The sequence below is a fragment of the Lepidochelys kempii genome, chromosome 8, assembly GCF_965140265.1.
Source record: "Lepidochelys kempii isolate rLepKem1 chromosome 8, rLepKem1.hap2, whole genome shotgun sequence".
In the NCBI taxonomy this organism is placed as follows: domain Eukaryota; kingdom Metazoa; phylum Chordata; order Testudines; family Cheloniidae; genus Lepidochelys; species Lepidochelys kempii.
This window is the reverse complement of record NC_133263.1, coordinates 48,733,938-48,753,763: the sequence shown is the minus strand read 5'-3', so window position 1 is coordinate 48,753,763 and position 19,826 is coordinate 48,733,938. Positions and strand designations below refer to the sequence as shown.

Below are 19,826 nucleotides of genomic sequence, written 5' to 3'. Positions count from 1 at the left end.
CCAAGAACAGGGTAGTGATGCTAGGCCAACACCATTGTAGGCACCAAGTGATGATTCTGTGCCTGCAGCTCACGATAGGGAAAGGAAGAAACATCTTCCTGGCTGGGCCCTGGATACAACTCAACCTTTTCTACTCAGCCACCCAGAGGAGTCACTTGCTGTTGGAGATCAGATGCTTGGAGTGAGCATTCTGTCTGTACAGTCCTAGCACAGGGAGGGAGATGGACTAGGAGGCCCAGTTTGATCTCTCATGTGACAGGTCACCAGGCTAGGCCAATATTATACATAAGTTCCAGTTTACAGGACTTCTGTATAGCACAGGCTTTTTTCCAACCCCCTCTCTGTATTATTGCCCAGGACTACTATAAAAAGCACTTTTACCCAAGATTTCAAGATGAAAACAATTAATTCCTTTGAATTTTAATTAGGAAAAAAACTAGTTTAAGTTGGAAATTAAGTTTTATTATCCAAAACATCCCCCCCCCCCCAAAAAAAAACAAAAAACAAACACTCTACACTTTGGAGATTCTCCAGAAAGCTGCGAAGGGGTATGGAGGCTGGCTACTCACTGGAGACCCACTCAAGGTGCTGGAAGGCTGAGTACAAAGTGTTCCCCACTAATCCGAGGAGTGCAGCTGAACCAATGGCCCCTCGGTTTCGCTTTCTGGGATCTGTAGAAAGAGATGAAAGAGCACAAAGACTTAGCTAGCTCAGCAACACCATCCTGTGCCATGCTTCTCAGCACTAGCCCATGCTACAAGGAAGTTTAATACACGTTTAACAAGGTAGCACTTGGGGAAGTGGGGATGCAGGTCAGGGCTCACCTTGCTGCAGAGAAACTGCATTCTCAGCTGCCCAGTTAGTTCATTTTTGAAAGGGAAGCCAAAAAGCTTTTATGGAACATGGACATTTAAAAGCAAGACTGTTGCAGGCTGAAACCTCTATGCTCAGCTCTACGGATCCCCTAAGGTCTAAATCGTGAATTCAGGATTCCAAGCTTCCCCTGCTCCAATTGGTGTAACTGACACTCCGTGGAGCTGCATCATCAGTTACCTACAGGTGTAAAAGAACTTGGCAGGTAAATGGATGAGGGAATGACGTTCACATACAGATTTAGGCTGTATTTCCCACCTGAATCTGCAGTCTGTCACTGCTGTGGAGGCTTGTAACTTTTGTATTTAGTTTTACACAAATGTTTTGCCATTCTTTAACCCTATCACTTTATGACATGCCACTCAAGCCAGTTGCCCAAAGACCAATTGGGTTCCAGGGCTAGATTGCCAGGCTGTAGCACTCCACACAGAATACCCCAGAGTGAATAACTACTTTGGAGAAAGTGAGCAGCAAATGAGCAACAGGGAATTTTAGCTCTTCTGCTTCCTGAATGTTGTCCTACAGATGGAGATTTAAAGGACTGTTGTCCTTCTGCTGTTCAGTACTTGCACTGCTTTTTGGGGAAAGAATCATCTGTTTTCCCTATCATCATCCAAGTATTTATAGACGCACCAGCACCATATTAGCTAGGTGCTATAGACAATTAAATAGTACAGATTTGGTCCAGAAGAGCATGCCTATCATGGATTGAGGGAAGAAGAGATAGTTGGTCAGGACTAAAAGGACTTGCTCTTTAAGTCAAAGAATGCCACTTGTGTGTGGTGGGAGAAGGTATCAACACACACAAATCAGTCTGTCCTTTCTCACTGTGGACAGAGTTTCTTTTCTTAGGAAGGGGGAACATGTGCTGCAGTTCTAATTAGGATACTGTACCTTTGAGATTAATCTGCTTTCGCAAACTCGGAGAAGTGAACAAGGGACTGGGAACTATAGTTCAGTCTCAGGGTGGAGCAATAGATACTGTGGCACTGGGGGTAGCCATATTTAGCTCATCCTATCCCCAGAATAGAGCTCCTTATACAGAAGGACAAGCGCATGCAGACTGTACAATGCCAAGTCTTAGCTGTCACCTCAATATGTGGGGCAAAGGCACTAGCCTCCTTTCAGTGGTACAGGAATCCTTATTCATGCCCCCACCACCCTGCCTCACAGGGCAGCCTTCCACTAAAGAGGCCAGATGGTCAACACTGGAGCCTCCAGGTCTCAACTGGGGCTCATCCTTTGTCAGTCTAAAGACTCACCTCCTGTGTAATAGCCATAGGCATAGAGGACTCTCCCAATGATCCAGGTGATGCCAAGCCCAACAGCGACACGCTAGAGAAAAGCAGGAAAGGTTAAGGATTTCGGAGCTGAGGAAAACTTACCATGCTCCTTTGGCCACGCAAATAAGCACTCTGCTTTATAAACACTGGCTATCAACATGGTAAGGAGTCAGTGTAGAAAAGGAATCTGCGTCTCTAATAATTCCCTCTCGTTAAGCTGTGGAGTCCTCACCCAGTCAGCAGCACCAGAAATCAGTGTCCCAGAGGAGCGCAGTGTGGCAATGCCATGAAATACTGCATGTGGTGTGTATCAGTGTCACATACACCCCCCCCCCCCCAACACAGATGTCACACTATGTCTTAGAATTGATCCTGGTGTCATCAGTCTGTGGCATGTGCCCTCCTTCCTGTCCACCTCCCAACATCCCCAGTGACCAGCCAGACCTATGGCCACTAGTATAGAGTAGCCCTAATTTACCAGATGCTGATTAACCAAACTCTTCCATCCACCAACTGTTTTCTTCACTCCAGATCTTTCCCCTCATTCAGTGTCCTAAGCACAGTGGAGAGAGCACTACCTGGTGCAAACTTGACAGCATTAAAGGGACTATGGTAATTAGAAATGCCTAGTCCCTACAGTCACAAGTTGTTGTCTGCTCCAGGCTTGAGCCACCAGGTATGTTGAATAAAACCAACCAGTTTTTGTAAGCTTGTTTTTCGCCACTTTCTGGAGTGGACCAGAGATAGGAACCGAGTAGAAGTTATCCCTCGCTCTTACGTTGCAAGAAACCTCAGCAAGTACAAACACACAGGAGTGGCACTTCCCCATTTGCAGACACTGCAAATTTCCACCTAACAGCTTAGTTCCTGTTTCTCAGGCTGCGGTTCCAGTTTGCCAGACTAGGACCTCAGTTGAACCTGCCAGTGCTGCTGCCTCCAGTCCCTCCGCACCAGCGCTTGGCAAAGGATGGCAATTGGTTTTTGCAAAAAGTTTCAAATCTTGGTAAGTTTTTCATGAAAGTCGTCTGGATTTTGGAAGAAAAACCCAAACCTGAACATTCTTTATTTCTTGTCCCCAGCCCTTTTTGCTAGCGGCAGAGAGAAAAAAAAACAAAACAAAACATTTTTGGTTTCTCAATGGAAATTTTTCCATGGAGATTTTCATTTAGATAAAGGCTTTAAAAAAACAATTTTTTTTGACAGAAGAGTTTTGACCAGCGATCCTGCGCATGCTGCAGTGCGCCATGAAGACTGGAGGGGCCTGAGCCTCACTAGGGGTTACAATGCACCCAAGCAAGCAGGAGGCAGCAGCAGCTCCAGTTGGCCCAGGTACATGGTTCAAGTTGGGAGGCAGCAGCCTACTGTAGGATGCACTACACAGATCAGGAACTTGTCTTACAGAACACTGTCTCTCAGCTGTGCAAGGTGATTGATGGCTCCCACCAGCACCTCCTGAGCAAGTACAATGCACAATGGGGCTAGAGTGGAGCATGCTAAAGATTGATCAGGCAGACTTTGCCTCCTTGGGAGATCTTAGCACATTCTCCTGCAGCCAACAGGAAGGCAGGGGAGAGTAGGAACAGTCTCTAATCCAATCATTTCAAACCTGGCTAGGGACATGACTCACCGGGTGATAGACTCCGCCCACGGCTAGAAAGAACAGGAAGGAGGGATAAACTTCCAATCTGAAAATAAAAGACAAAGATTTGCACTTATGACTAAACTCTAAGAGGTTTTTTGTTTTGGTTGTTTTTAAAAAGATCTTTGTGGATATCTAGAGGATCAATCCCTGCCCATCCCACTTTCCCCCACACTTCTTAGAATTGGGCACCATATTTTAGGGAACACCCTCAGCCTGTATAGAGACCTAGAGCAAGGGACTGGACTACTCAGAAGAGGCCTCCAAGTCCAGCTTTTAGCTGCCTCTGCAAGAATGCTATGACAACCATAGTGGTGTCTACACACACAGTGTGCAGTAATGGATGCACAAACCCTTGGGAATCCTGAAGATCCCAGAGCCACTGCCCAGGATCAGCAGCGTATTTGCTTACAAGGCCTGAAGTTCCCTTTTAAAGTCATTGCCAAATGCTAAGCCACTGTTTACTAGCTGGGGAATGGGAACACACCAGCCATGCTCCGTTTGAGAGCCAGGTCTCTCTGGGCTGGTGAATTCATTCTCTGGGAGAGTCAGGCACTCATCAGGCAGCTGAACAAATGAGACCATCAAAAGGCAAGGCACGACATACCTCACTGGTAACACAGCTTCCTGGGCCTTAGGATCTGTCCACATGGGCAAACTGCCAGGGCTGTGATATAACATGGTAGTCCCTGCCTAGGTGGGGCCAGACCGTGACTGGAATCGAACCCCTGGATGAGGGTTTGTCTCACCTACTAAGCATTACGCTGCAGCAGAGCCTTACATTTTCTCAGAGCCCAATCCAGACACAGACAAAGCGTTTAGCAGAAGCGAATGCTACACTCCAGGTGTCAGTGCTTAATAACTTAAATCTTCAAGTCAGCACTCAGGACTGTCCACGATACTCACGTGTTCTGGTGTGCGCGCTGGATGCAGTTGAAGAGATGCCCATGTTCAGGGTCCGTGCTATACATGGTTGGATACTGTTAAAGACAACACAGTGTTAGCAAACACATGGAGCTCTGTGGCCCCTCACAACAGCGTCACTCGCCGCTTCCTGCGGGGGCTGTTATTTCCCAGAGCACTCACCCAGGGCGATCTGAATCTCAACTCTGCTTGTTTGGCAAGACCACCTGACTGCCTTGGGGGGTTTGGAGTCCAAGTTGTGTCATGTTGCCCTCCTTCAAGAATGAGCTGTAGGCTGCACTTCAAACTCCTGGGCGCATTGGCTGAACAGTGGCATGAAGTGAACCCTGGCCTCATGTCTCCGTGATCTTGCAAATGCCACTAGATGTGACACAAAATGGAGGATCCGTCCCCCCAGCGGCTACTTTAAAACCATCCTTTCGCTCTGGTCAGATAGAACTTCTGGGAGAGGACACTTGGCTGCTTCTCTCTATACCCCCTCCAAAAGGCAACGGGCAGCAGCAGCCAGGAGTTGGATAGACCCTCTCTGTGCAATCTCATCTGCTCTGTGGAGCCAGTCTGAAGGCTGGAATGGAGGCTAGAGCAAACACTCCTCCCTCCCGCCCGAAAAAATCCTGGACACCGTCTCATCTGGAGAGCTGGGCAGAACGTCGCAGGTGGGAATAAGGACTGGAGGCTCACTGCCTCCCCCATCTCCTCTGCACATCTGAGCCTCAAGCAGGAGCGGTCCCTCAGCTGCAGATACTTTCCTGAAACAAGCTGGGGTTAGATCTCTGTGCACGCATTTGCTGTCTGGGTGGGAATTTAATCCGGGAGTGTCTACATTGGTTCTAATCCTGCCAAGCTCTCTCTTGCCATCTCCCAGCACTGAATTTATTGCTCACTGTTTCTACTCAGTCTATAACACATGGGCATGAATGGAGATTCTCACATGGAGCCCTGAGGATGGTCACGCCACATCACAAAGCTAGCCCATAACCTTAAACAGAGACTCTCAAGTTGTGTGAAGAAACCACCATCATGCATTGTCAGCAGGGGTGGAACCCAGAATCTGCAGTGTTGAGCCTTTCCCATTTGAACAAAAGGGGTAATTCCACTAGCTGGGAACTGCACTGAACTCTCCCTCTGTGGACCAGCCTTGAGAGGCGTGTAACACACTGAACGATGGGCTCCCCATACACAGTACATCACAGCCGGCCTTTTATGTTCTGATCCAAGTACCCCTGAACACCCCATTCTATGCACTCACGTGTGGGGAAAGAGCAGCAGTGGTGCACATAAAACCCAGCAGCCAGATACTGCTGCAGCCTCGTACACACCCACTGACTGGCCCTCTCTTGGGGATGTTTGAGGGCTATACCATACAGCTCCTCCACCCTTTCTCAAGTTTCTAGAATCACACCCTGGAGGAAATGCCCAAAGTGCCAAAGCTGCTTCCAAGCACAGTAGGCTCCACATGCCAACGTCCTGACTCACAGCGGCAGCTGTTAGTAGTTCCCAGGGTGGATTCTGAGATGAAGTTTAGTTTACAAAGGGTCCTCTTGGCTATTGTTCCTCTTAAATATCTCCTTTGAATTTTATAAGCCCTTCTCCCTCTATTTTTAAATGCTCCTCTAAGATCATCTCACTTTCTTCTGCCCCAAATCCAAACTGGGTTTTTCCCAAAGGCAAGATCTACCCACCTAGTAGCAGGGAAAAGCATAAGTAGATAGGGCAGGGACGATATGGTTATTTGCTTGTTACAGGTCTCTTAAGTTTCTCTGTTTCAGACACCCTTCAACAGCCCCATTCAGTCCTAAGCAGCTGATCTGCCACACTGGTAGCTCCACAGATCTAGCTCTGGAGATCAGAGCACAGAAACACCAGCTCCCCACTCACACACACACTCATGGAGGCATATTGCCAGGCTAAAAGGGTGGGGAAAACCTGTGTTTATGTGCGATGTTCTAAGTTTTAGAGTCCTGGAAAGTCTTGGGTTTTGCAGCTGCCTAGGTTGGAGGTGGGGGTGAATAGACCTAGAAGGTGCTGTAGCAGGAAGACAACAGCCTGTGCCTAAGGACAGAGGTTAGAACACCTCAGCAGAGCCAGTCCCATCATATCTCCCCCAGCCTGAACTCTCAGCCCATTGCTGCCAGGTCCTACACCTCACCTCTCCTGGGAAAGGAACAACGGTGCCTAACAGCAGCAGGAGATCTGGCACAGCGACCAAGAGGGGGGAAAGCCTTCAAATGCATCTGTGTGGGTACTGGAAGGAGACTGCTGCAACTGGGAGACAGAAGCAGAGACTGGAGCTGAGTCAATAACTCTCTTCCACTGATTTCAAATCTTAAGGGTAAGAATACCCACTGTGAGGGTTATTGCAAGCACCCCTCTAGGAGGATCGTACAAAGGATAAGAGAATAACTAGCACTGGTGGGGCATCACAGCTAGGGCTCTGGTCCAGGGAATAATGGGGAATCACTGCACAGTTCTGAACTACTTCACCTCACTATATTCTCCCATTTAGGACTGGGCTATACTAGAAAATTATATTGACCCAACTATGTTACTCAAGTGTTTGAAAAATCCACACGCCTGAGTGACGTAGTTAGGATGACCTATGTCCCTGTGTAGACAGCGCTAGGTCAATGGAAGAATTCTTCTGTTGACCTAGCTGCCACCTCTCGGGGAGGTGGATTATCTATGCTGATGGGAGAACCCCTCTCATTGGCATAGGCAGTGGCTACAGTGAAGTGCTGCAGCTGTACCGCTACAGTGTTTGAAGTGTAGACAACCCACAAAGTCAGCGATAATGTGACTACTGCTATCTTGGCCAACACACTGGAGACTGAACCAGGGACTCCACAGCTATAAGCATGAGACTCTACAGCTTGAGGTGAAGAACCAGGCTCTCCAACTAAGAACTGTAACAGACCCATCAGACAGGGATGTATATGTAATACACGCACAGTGACTAGTGGGTTACAACATTTGCTGAGTGGACCACCACCACGGATATGCTCCTCTGCAGAGAGCTCCTAGGATATGGTGAGGCACAAGGCTAAGAGCCAAACACTGGAGAAGTGCAGTATTCTCATGATATCCCCCTGTGATGTTCCTTATGTACTAGGATCTAGACAAAACCAAATTGCCGTTCACCAAACAACTCACACAGAATGGGAACTAGTCCACGAAGTCTTGTGTTTCCCCTAATTACCAGTGCTTCTGTCATACTAAGCCAGCTAATGAGATGCCTGGGCCTCTCTCCTTCAAGATAGCCAGTAGAGGCATTCTTGGTGCCTCAAGGGCAGGACCACCTGCGCTACCCACTCACCTCCACCTTGTACTTCTTGCGTGCCTTCGCCACATTCACAGCGAGGTGCGTTATCATGATAAAGCCGGCAACACCGGTCAGGACCACATAGCCGTATTCCTTGGAGAGAACGACCATCTTGACACTGTTGAGAGAGGAGCATTTGGTTACAATCTCAGGACAGGACTGAGAATCCACAAGAGACTATATTGGTATAAAAAGTCGGATTTACTGAACACTGACCAACGTCCTTCCGGCATGGGGACCTGGGTGCCTGAGGGAAGTGACAAATTATGGAGTTTTCACCTCTAGGCTGCTTGCTGAAATTCAGCCCAAGCAGTTAAGTACAGTACTATGTGTAATGAGTCAGGGTCTCTACGTCCAGTTCATATTAGGCAAGTATGTACAGCATAACCTTCACCATCATAACTGTGTCTCCTCACTGGCACTTTCAGTAGAAGGGCCACAGATGGATTGGGCCCCGGAGTCAGAGTGCCCCGTAAGTGGTTCTTTAGATCAAGACGAGGCAACCTTGGGTGGTGCATGCAAGGAGACAATGGGTAGAAGCTTGCCTCAGTACCTGTGCCTGGTCTGTTATACACTTCAGTTATATCAGCAGAACCTTTTAACTGAAAAAGTTATACTTGTAAAAGCTCTAGTGTGGATTCAGTTATGCTAGTATAAAGGTGACGTATTGGTATCATCACCTCCCTTCCCATACAGGAATAGCTATACCGCTATAGCATGGAGCGTGGTTGTTCTGCTTTAACTGTACTGGTATAGTTAGAGCAGTACAACTTTTAGGGTAGACAAGACCAGTGATAGGCCAGCTCTCTCTTGAGGGGTCTATCCAACACATTTTCAATAGCACTAAATTCACTTAATTGTTTAGAATAAGTCTTAATAGCAAATATGTAAATTCTACTGTTGCAACTGTCCCAAATTCTAGATTAGGGCCCTTATCCTCCTTTTACTGAAGTCAATGTCAGGACTATTGACTTAAATGGGACGGTGTCACGCCAGAGGACAACAGATACTGGTGACCTGAGTGGGGAGATGTTACAGGAGGTTTAACCCTAGACATAAAGCACTGCAGACTGCCTTCCAGAAGTCCTTTCATCTGAACCCTAGCTGTGGCCAAATGATCACTGACACTGCACACAGTGTGGGGGTAGTGGGAGGCAGAGCAAAGTTGACAAATGTACCAATGTGAGTGAAAAGTGGAAACCATACTTCAGCCCAGCTAGCCACTGGTAAGCTGAGTAATGTTCTTCCTCCCAGCAGCTAGAGAACAGTGCCAGGGAGCGGGCTCAGATTCACAAGCACACAGCAAGTCTCCAGAAGCATCTAGTCTCTGGTATTTACCAATAGTTGCACATGCAGCTCCACTGGCTATCAGAAGATGGCCTTGCAGAGCTGTTATACATAAACCATGTCTCCTGATACCAAACCCCTAGCCCTGCAAATGAGCTTTCCCAGTCAAGTTGCCTCTCTCTACCACTTGAACAAGGTTCTCTCCATTTTACAGGGTCAAGTCAAACCTAACTGATCCTTTCCATCTGGTGACTCCACTGGGCAGTGAGGCCTCCTATCCTTCACTGACACAGAACCAGAGCAGTCCTGGAAGAACATGTTACCTTAGGAAACTGGCACCTGCAGCCTACCATGGCAATGCTGCCAGCACTCATGAGCAATGGAACAGAAATTCATAAGGGAGCAGGTTTAGTTTCACACTTACAAGGATAATTATAAACAGCATGGAAAGGAATGAGGTTATCAAGGACAATGGCGTAGACTTTGCACATGAAAACTTGCAGGTACTTAGTTATTTTAGGTTTCAGAGTAGCAGCCGTGTTAGTCTGTATTCGCAAAAAGAAAAGGAATACTTGTGGCACCTTTAGAGACTAACACATTTATTTGAGCATAAGCTTTCGTGAGCTACAGCTCACTTCATCGGATGCATTCAGACTGGCTATCAGACTGAATGCATCCGATGAAGTGAGCTGTAGCTCACGAAAGCTTATGCTCAAATAAATGTGTTAGTCTCTAAACGTGCCACAAGTACTCCTTTTCTTTTTGTAGTTATTTTAAGCATTCATGAGAACACTGAAAATTAAAGCAGATTTAAGGCTGTGAGCACGAGCAGTACCCCTTGTTATAACGGTTACTACACTTCATTTAGACTATCGTAAATGATCAGCATTTCACAAACACAACAGGTCAGCAAACTGAGGGTCATTTTTTATTATAAGCTGAATTCATAACACCAACTGCCAGTGGTGATCAGGAGCAGCATTTTTCTGCTCAGATACTCAGGAGGGATACTGCCCTCCACCCACAGACTTCATCTCTGCCTGTCACCTGGGTCACTGGCAGGGGCTACCCTGAGAATGTCTCACAGGCCGCTACTACTGCGGAACACAACAGTGCCACTGCATAAAGGCTTTCACCCACGGAAGCGGACACCCACGCTCCACCAAGGCTGCTTAGTCCGCAAGTGAAATTCGAGGCCTTATGATTAGTATTGAAAAGACTTGCCCTGCATAAGACCAGTCTGTCTGAATGACTACCTGTCCCAGAGGCTGCAAGGCTGGAGCTGTGGAGTATAGGCAGAGCACTTCTGAAATGCCCTCTCCTTCCACAGGCACTAGGGCCATACTGCATGTAGCACTCTTAGGGCTCGTCTACACGACCACGTGGGGTCAATCTAAGATACGCAACTTCAGCTACGTGAATAGCGTAGCTGAAATCGATGTACTTCAATCTATTTACTGTGGTGTCTTTACTGCAGTAAGTCGACAGCTGACGCTCTCCTGTCAACTCCGCTTGCGCTCCTCATTCTGGTGGAGTACTGGAGTCAACAGGAGAGTACTCAATGTATTGCTTCTATACTAGATGCGCTAAATCCACCCCCCCGGATTGATTGCTGTCTGCCGATCCAGTGGGTAGTGCAGACAAGCCCTTAGAAGAGACTCCAGAGGCTTGTGTTAATTGAGGGGTGCTTTATTGGCTGTGTTGGAGGAGCCCTGCCCCCATTTTTGTACCAGCTTTGGCTCAGTGAAACACCCAGATAAGTTACTGCTTAAGAATATTGTTTAAAGGGGTGTCACCTCTCAAACCTGCTAGGATAATCTGGATCTTTCACCTTATCAGTTCCCTGCTATCGCAAGGACATTGGGCACAGGTGATGCCTCAGTTTCTCCTATTCTCTGCCCATTTCACACAACAGTTTAGTCTCCTGATGGACTGAAGTGCTTTGGTTTCACTATTGTTGTTGTCCTCAACACAGGGGTATTTGGATGTAGTTTAAGGCCTGTGATATTCAGGTCAGACTAAATGATTTAGTGGCCCCTTCTATGAAACCATGACCCACCATCTTGGGGCAGCATCCCTTCACATTTCTGTAAAGTCAAAATTACCATCTCAATTTCAGCTCTGTACTAAGACTCATTCATACAGGGCCCTTCACTAGAAAGGGGTCAGAGTCCAACAATCAAATGCAGCACCCCAACTAAGGAACTGTTAAAACTTATACTGGAAGATTAAAGCCCGCTCAGCTTTCCAAATGGCTAACTAGATCATAGGACCTTGTGAAGCCAAACGACTCCCACTGAAACCAGTGGGACCATGTCTACGCTTGTGAATTTTACAGAAGAATTCCTGCTTGTTCCAACACTGGTTCAGCTGAACTGATGTTAAGCACCACCATAAGCCCTAGTGTAGAAAAGTTTGTGCTGTTTTTACCAGTGTAAAGCCTGCTGAATGGGTAAAAATGGGTCTGGTTGCAGGGGCCTCATGTTTACATTAACACCTCTTCAGCTGACCTGGTGGGATATATATTTTGTAAGGCTCCCCCTAGACAATGTTTCTGAATCTTTCCATTGACTTTGGTGGAAGTTGGTTGGGGCCCCATAGCTGGTTATTTGTATGATCCCACTTGCAAGTATTCAGACCAGAGGCTAACAGCATAATAAGTCAATAATATACTTTAAAATCATACCAGAAATGCACAAAGATTTATTTTTTAAGTTTGAATGGCATGGTCCAGGTAATTAGGTTTTATTAAAAAACACAACAGCATTCTGCACTGATTATCTCCAAACGCAGATTGGAAACAGAGAACAGAAATTGCTAGGAATAAAGGCATAACATCTCCACATTAGGATCAGTAGTAAGACACTGATGAGAACAGTTCACCAATACAGAGCAGTCTGGAACATCTGTAAACTGGGTGCAATCAAACAACATGCATTTTTATAGCCAAGTGCAAAAGCAGACATTTAAAAACAAAGCATGTAGGTAACACTTACAAGAAAGCACTGACTCTGAAGAGGACATGGAGATCATTGTAGCTACCAAACTGAGTATGAGCTCTTAGAGCAATAGGGTGGCTAAGAAGGGCTAAACTGATACCTGGATGTATAAACAAGGGGATATGCTGAATAGGAGCAGGGGGGTGATATTACGTCTGTATAGGACACTGGTGAGAACATTACTGGAATACTGTGTCCAGTTCTGGTGTCCACACTTTAAAAAAAAATGTTGGAAACTTGGAGACAGTGCAGAGAAGAGCTACAAAAATTTATGATTCTAGCTCTGGAGAACACTGAGAGATCGATTTAGCTTATCAAAGAGAAGGTTAAAAAGTAACTTGATCCTGGGCTGTAAACCCCTGCACAGGAAGAAATCAGATACTAGAGAGCTCTTTACTCTAGCAGGCAGAGGCCCAGCGAGTTCCAATGACTGGAAGTTGAAGTTAGTACATTCAAATTGGAAATGAGATGCAACATTTCAAACAGTGAGGGTGTAAGTAAAGTGGTCATCAAGGGATTAACTGGGTTACTCAAAATATTATGGGTTGGAGCTATGCTCCACCCCTCCCTTACTTCCTATTTAGTGTGCCCCCTCCTGTTTGCATATAGTTGAATATAGCAGCACTTTTCCAGCCTGAAATGCTGTAAGTAAAATGTGTTTCTTTTGCACTGAGCAATTACTTTACAGAAGAAGGTAATTAATCAGTGGAACATCTTACCAAGAGAAAGGGTAAATTCCTCTTCACTTTGAATCTTTAGGTCAAGACCAGATGTCCAAGAACATCTAGATAAATCCACGAGTTACTGGTCTCAATAACGTTCTCTTATGTGGTAGGAAAGAATAATTCAGGAATGACTAGGTGAAATTCTAGGACCTGTGTTATGCAGAAGGCCAGGCTAGATGATAATTGTAGTGCCTTTGGGCCTGGATCTGTTTATCTATAATTTTGCAATATCAAAGAGACACTGGAAGTCAGTTTTATTTCATAACAAAATCAAAACAAGTATGAAGAAGATGAGATCAAAAGTAACTAACTTTAAAAACTGCAGATGGTAATTTAAGAGTATCATCAAATGAAAAACGGTAAGGAAACGGAAACAGGCTTCCAAACTTCAAAGATAGTAGGAAAAAAAATAAACAAGAGTTACTTGTATGTGTGTCACTGAATATGTTACAGGCCCATTGCTCACTAAATGCATGTTAACCAGATAAATAGTCGAAAGAAATGACTAAGGAAGAAGGAGTAAGAAAGTGTTACAAGGAAGAGTCTGCAGACAACATCTGAAGACAAGTGTGGGAATACTGATAGCAACATAGAGATACTTTCACCTGATGCATGGAGTCTTACCTTTGCTTCACAATGGCGTAAGTCCATAGGTCACAAGAGAGTCTTAATGACCTTGGCACTGTAACACTGCCATAGATGTTGCAAGACTGGCTTTTCATCCTGACTCAGCATTGCTGGAGCAATTCTGCTAAATGAGCCAGGACTGAAGGAAACTTTGATAAGTTACCTTTGTGCACAGTCAATCATCAGCCTAGCAGTAGTAGAATCACAGTTACAGTGCAGTGAGCCAACTGACAACTTTTACAACCACATGACATAGAACTACTAAGGATTGGGTTAGCTGGAAGAAACTGTCATGTTCAGTTGTAGCAAAGGCCAACACAATCATAGGTTATATCAAAGTTGGTATTAGAACAAACATTATATGCTTGTACAAGACTTCAAGGAAGTCACACCCAAGTACAGTAAAACCAGGCAAAGGAATTCAACAGGACTCAACTTGACTCTTATTTTTTATGACCTGCAGACACACAGTGTATTTCAGCAACCTTTGGCCACAACCACAAAGACTGTGATAAACTGAATGACGTGGGTCATAAGGCTGAATTCATTCCCCCTGAATTGCAGGTACTTAGGGCTTATCTACACAAAGATGTTCTTTCAGAATAAGGTAAAGTTTGAATTTAAAATGCAGCAACTATTCCGGAATAAGAGTATTTACATGGGGAGTTATCCCAGAAGAACTATAGCGGAATAGTTATTCTAGAATAGCCACGGCCAGTCAATTTCCCCAAGCAGACAAGACCTTAAGAGACTTGAGACAACTTGAGCTCAAAGGATTGAAGAGGATGCAGACCACTACATATTCCAAGACTCAAAAGCTTGTAGCAGCTCAGTAGGCAACTAATAGTAATGAATAAAGAAACACACTCAGCAATGCCCCTCTGCCATGTACATTGGCCAAACCAGACAGTCTCTAGGCAAAAGAATAAACGGACACAAATCTGACATCAGGAATTATAACATTCAAAAACCAGTAGGAGAACACTTCACTCTCCCTGGTCACTCAACAACAGACTTAAAAGTGGCAATTCTTCAACAAAAAAAACAGACTCCAACGTTAAACTGCAGAACTGGAATTAATTTGCAAACTGGACACCATCAAATTAGGCCTGAATAAAGACTGGGAGTGGATGAGTCATTACAAAAAATAACTTCCCCATACTAAATTTCCCCCTACTGTTACTCACACCTTCTTGTCAACTGTTTGAAATGGGTCACCTTCACTACCACTACAAAAGTGATTTCTCCTCCCTTGGTATTCTACTGTTAATTGAATTGTCTCGTTAGACTGCCCCCCACTTGGTAAGGCAACTCCCACCTTTTCATCTACTATGTGTATATACCTGCTACTGTATTTTCCACTCCATGCATCTGATGAAGTGGGTTCTAGCCCACAAAAGCTTATGCCCAAATAAATTTGTTAGTCTCTCAGGTGCCACAAGGACTCCTCATTTTTTCAATCTACATTGTAATTAGTGATAACACATAATAGTTATCTAGACTGTAAACTCTTTGAGACAGAGCCTGAAGTTTGCACGTTTCTCAGCAAAGTGCCCAGTGCGCTACTATTGGTGCTTTACAACCAGTTAAGTATTTTGTCTTTCTCTAGGACCAGCCCAGTAAAAATCTCACCGCACTTTACAAATGTTAAAGAATTCACATTAAACATTTCATTAGCCTGGAGATAAGGTTAGTCAAGAGCATTTCCTTTCAACACCATCACTACAAACCAAAGAGATCACTAGTTAAGGCCACAAGTATCCAGAGCAAACTCAGTGCACATGTATTACCATCTACACTTCATGTAACCCTCATAGGCTGTCAGCCTCACAACAGTCTCTGGCTTCCAACACATGGCCACCTACCATGCTCGATTAACACTTACATGCACAGCCTTCATTCCAGATGGGAAGGACTCATGCATTTGACTGTGGCATTTTCCTTCCAGGTAATAACACATTAAAAATGTCTGGATTGAGGGACATTAGAGAAACAGGCTCAGGGGTCAGTTGTCCAGGCTGGAAGACTTGATGCCTGGAGAACTAATGAAATGGTGAAATCATAATCGTTGAGAGTGAAAGCTGAGTAATTGCAATAAGAAATCAAGACTGTTCAGAAGCCATTGGTTGGTTGGTTTTTGTTAAGTCCTATTTAACTTGAATGACTAACACTTTTTAATGAAGGAAGGCTTGTAATAGCCAGAACCTCTACAGATTCTTTTAAGGTGTTAGGGCTCAATAACTGTCCTGGAGCTATGCTCTAAAACAGGGGTGGGCAAACTTTTTGGCCTGAGGGTCACATTGGGGTTCCAAAACTGTATGGAGGGCCAGATAGGGGAGCCTGGCCCCCACCCCCTGTCGGCCCCCTCCCACTTTCTGCCCCCTGACTGCCCCCCTCAGAACCTCCGACCCATCCAACCCCCCCTGCTCCGTCCCCTGACTGCCCCGACCCCTATTCACAGCCCTGCCCCCTGACAAGCCCCCTGAGACTCCCATGCCTATCCAACTCCCCTGTTCCCCATGCCCTGACCATGCCCCCTCCCACCCCCAGAACCTCTGCCTCCTGCTCCCTTCCCTCTGACTGCTCCCCAGGACCCCCTGCCCCTTATCTAACTGCTGCCCCCTTACCATGCAGCTCAGAGCAGCATGTCTGGCAGCCGCGCAACCCGGCTGGAGCCAGCCACACCGCCGTGCTGCCCGGCAGGAGCTTGCAGCCCCAACGCCCAGAGCGCTGGCAGCATGGCGAGCTGTGGCTGCAAGGGAGGGGGGACAGCAGGGGAGTGGCTGCAGGCTAGCCTCCCCCTCCAGGAGCTCAAGGGCCGGCTGTGGCCCGTGGGCCATAGTTTGCCCACCTCTGCTCTAAAACCATGGTAGATCACACTCAACAGTAATGATATTTCTATGGTAAAAAAAGCAGGACATTTTAGAAACAAAACCTAACACATTTTTCAAGCCTTCTTTATATATCATAAGGAGCAAAAAAGAAAGGGGGGGGGGCGGGGGGAAGGAAGCACAAGTCCAGTTTCGTAAGTGTCCTTTGCAGGTCACCTTTAAGAAAGCTCCATTTATGCAGTTTTGGTCCTCATATAGGGTATGTCTATACTACAAAAAAACCAAACAAAACCAAACACAGCAGCAAGTCTGGGTCAACTGACTGGGACTCGCATTACAGAACTAAAAATAGCAGTGTACATGTTCCCACTTGGGCTGGGCGCTGGCCTCTGAAACCTGGTGATGAGGATGGGGAGGCTCTCGGAGCTCAGGCTTCCAGACTTCAGTCCAAATGGGAATGTCTACACTGCTATTTTTAGCCCCACAGCATGAGCCCAAGTCAGCTGACCAAGGCTCCAAGACTTGCTGCCCTGTTTTTTTGCTATGTAGACATACCCTCAAATTGAAGCCAATACAGACAAGGTACTCCTAGAACCACGCAGATCCTGACACAGCATGGCCTTGTAAGTCGAGCAATAGATACAGGAATTAGGGCTAGTCTACACTTGCAATGTTAAAGCGCTGAGGCGGCAGCGCTTTACCGTGCCTTGTGTGGTCGCGGCGCAGCGCTCTTAAAAAAAAAAAAAAAACAACCCACCCCCCATGAGAGGCGCAGCTTCCAGCGCTGGGGCACTGTCTATGCTGGCACTTTACAGCGCTGAAACTTGCTGCGCTCAGGAGGGTGTTTTTTCACACCCCTGAGCGAGAAAGTTGCAGCGCTGTAAATTGCCAGTGTAGACAAGGATACGCACCATCTTAGCTTCAACAAAAAAACTTCAAAACCAGACTTCAAAGAGAAACTGCAGAGCTACAATTCATTTGCAAATTTAACACCATTAAATTTGGGCTTGAATAGGGACTGGGAGGCTCTCTACAAAAGCAATTTTCCCTCTCTTGAAATTGACACCTCCTCATCAGTTACTGGGAGTGGACCACATCCCCCCTGATTGAATTGGCCCCCTCAACACTGGTTCTCCAATTGTAAGGTAACTCCCTACTCTTCATGTGTCAATATATTTATGCCTGATCTGTAATTTTCACTTCATGCATCTGAAGAAGTGGTTTTTTTACCCACAAAAGCTTATGGGTAAAAAAGGCTAAATCTATTAGCCTTTAAGGTGTCACCGGACCCCTCGTTGTTTCTGTGGATACAGACTAACACAGCTACCCCTCTGATGCTTGACACCATCCTAGCTGGGAAACCTGAAAAGTTAGCTTTGTTTTGATTCTCACGATGGACATTTTTATATATCTGAATACCCCACTCCCTTGTGAGCAATGTTCTAGTTCATAGGAACAAGAAGTTGGATGAACTCAGAGTATGTGCAATACCCACAACAAATCCAGTTCTCAGGGGTTTCTTGCAAGTAGTTCATCCAACAGAGATACTGGGATTAACAATCTTGCAGGCCTTTCTTCTTATGTTGTATACATTTCAGGGTAGGTTCAAATTTGAGCTAATCAATTTTGGCAGCATCTCCTTCACTTACAAGATCTCTGCAATAACCAATGCCTCAGATTAAAGCACAGGCAGGTCTGAAATGAAAAAGGTACTGACTGCAGCAAGTGGGACAAAAGGAGACAGACAAGAGGATGCAGCATTTGCACAGGAAAGTGACATCTCTCTCTCCCACACCCTTGAGCAACCCCTCCTATTGTTTCTATGCCGCATTGGTACTGTGAAAGGAGATATAATGGAAACCCCACTCAGTGATGGGATTTTAAATACATCTTCTGGCTCCCTATTGGGTGTCCTTCCCCAGTTACCTGATGGGAGAGGACTGGCCCAGAAACTCAGGCCAGACTATAATTAGTAGAGTATTGTGTTATCCACTGTGCCAAAGAAAAGTGACCCCTAGATTGCTCTGGGGATGTGGAACAGGAAACTGACCAGGCACTGGTTTGTGTGAGCACTGGGCTTGGGGTTGGCTTGCAGGTCAAATGGGAGGAAGTGGCCCTACAGAGGCAACAGGGAGACAAGCACCTCGGAAGCCGCAGGGGCGAGTGAGCCCAGCAGAACTGTGGCAGGAGGACCCAGAGCAGACAGGGAAGTCACCAAAAAGTGGCTGTGGGGTAGGCAGGGACCAGTACAGCCTGCAGGAAGAGCCCACAGGCTTCACAGGGAGCCAGGGATGAAAGAAGCTGCCCACTGGTGAAGTGCAGGGGAAACTGCCAGCCTGGGGAAGCCCAGCAGGAAGCAGCAGTGTGCAGGGCCTGAGCCGACACACAGACCTCTTGGGGAGTGTCATTAAGTGGAACAGCAGCTGGGGCAGAGGGCACAGGGACACTGACACAGCTAAACCAGGAAGAAGAGGACACGGCGGTGGCTGTAAGAGGAGCGGCAACATCCCCTGGGAGAGGCCCCAGCCTCACCACGCGCACCGAAGGGCCAAAGACAACTTTAACCTCCAAAAGAGAAGGACTCTGACTTTACGCAACACCCCAGCTCCTAAGGGCTGGGAGATTATCCATGTCGCCCTTCCCCCCGCCTCTTGGCCTAAAAAAGAGGTTAGGGGCAAGGGCCCCAAGGCCTCTCCTCCCACCCGGGGAGAGAGGGCTGCCCGGGGGCGCAGAGCCGCGGGCAAAGGGGGGCTGCCCGGGGGCGCAGAGCCGGGGCGGGGGGAAGAGGGGCTGCCCGGGAGGGATGGGGGCTGCCGTCCAGTGCCTGCGAGCCCCCAGGGGCGCAGAGGCGGGCACACGGGCCGCGCTGCCCGCAGCAGGCCCAGGCGCCTGGCCCCAGGTTGGCTCCCAGCTGGCGAAGGAGCCGCCCGGACTCACCCGCTGCCTTTGCCGCGCGGACACGATCCTGGGAAGTAGGGGCAGCCCGGGGCTGGCCACGGACTGTCTAAGGCAGAGCCGCGTCCGGACCCGCCCCGGGCCCTGCCGAGCCACCGCCCCCAGGGCGGGCCCGCAGCGCCGCGCACACCCGCCCCCTGGCCCTCAGCCCGTCCCGCCGTGGGGAGACTCGAGGCGCTGCGGCCCCTCAACTCCGCGTTACCCAGAACCCTCACAGCGCCCCCATAATCACCGTAACACCCCTTCTGAACGGGGGGACACACACCGCCCCCATAATCAGTGTGGTACCCACAACACCCCCTCTGCCTAGCGGGACTCACTGCACCCCCATAATCACCAGGACACCCTACAACACCCCCTCTGA

The 19,826-nt window shown here is 47.3% G+C and overlaps 1 protein-coding gene across 1 annotated transcript; it reads right to left on the bottom strand.

The window, feature by feature from the left end:
* Positions 1 to 458: 458 nt before the first annotated feature.
* MGST3 (microsomal glutathione S-transferase 3) lies at positions 459 to 19,568 on the bottom strand. The gene is made up of 6 exons (XM_073356410.1): positions 19,445 to 19,568; positions 8,033 to 8,156; positions 4,702 to 4,775; positions 3,784 to 3,841; positions 2,136 to 2,208; positions 459 to 671 (listed from the first exon to the last, which is right to left on the bottom strand). Exons 2-6 carry the CDS (start codon positions 8,147 to 8,149, stop codon positions 562 to 564), a joined length of 432 nt encoding a protein of 143 aa, XP_073212511.1. The 5' UTR covers positions 8,150 to 8,156; positions 19,445 to 19,568; the 3' UTR covers positions 459 to 561.
* Between the last annotated feature and the right edge of the window lie 258 nt (positions 19,569 to 19,826).

What these genes read in the sequence shown, in the direction of transcription:
- MGST3 (XM_073356410.1), bottom strand. Translation starts at nt 8,149, where the DNA reads ATGGTCGTTCTCTCCAAGGAATACGGCTATGTGGTCCTGACCGGTGTT. An exon ending in GCAAGAAGTACAAGGTGGAG is followed by an intron (nt 4,776 to 8,032) that starts GTGAGTGGGTAG and finishes TGTCTTTAACAG; the next exon opens with TATCCAACCATGTATAGCAC. An exon ending in CTATGGCTATTACACAGGAG is followed by an intron (nt 672 to 2,135) that starts GTGAGTCTTTAG and finishes CTCTTTCTACAG; the next exon opens with ATCCCAGAAAGCGAAACCGA.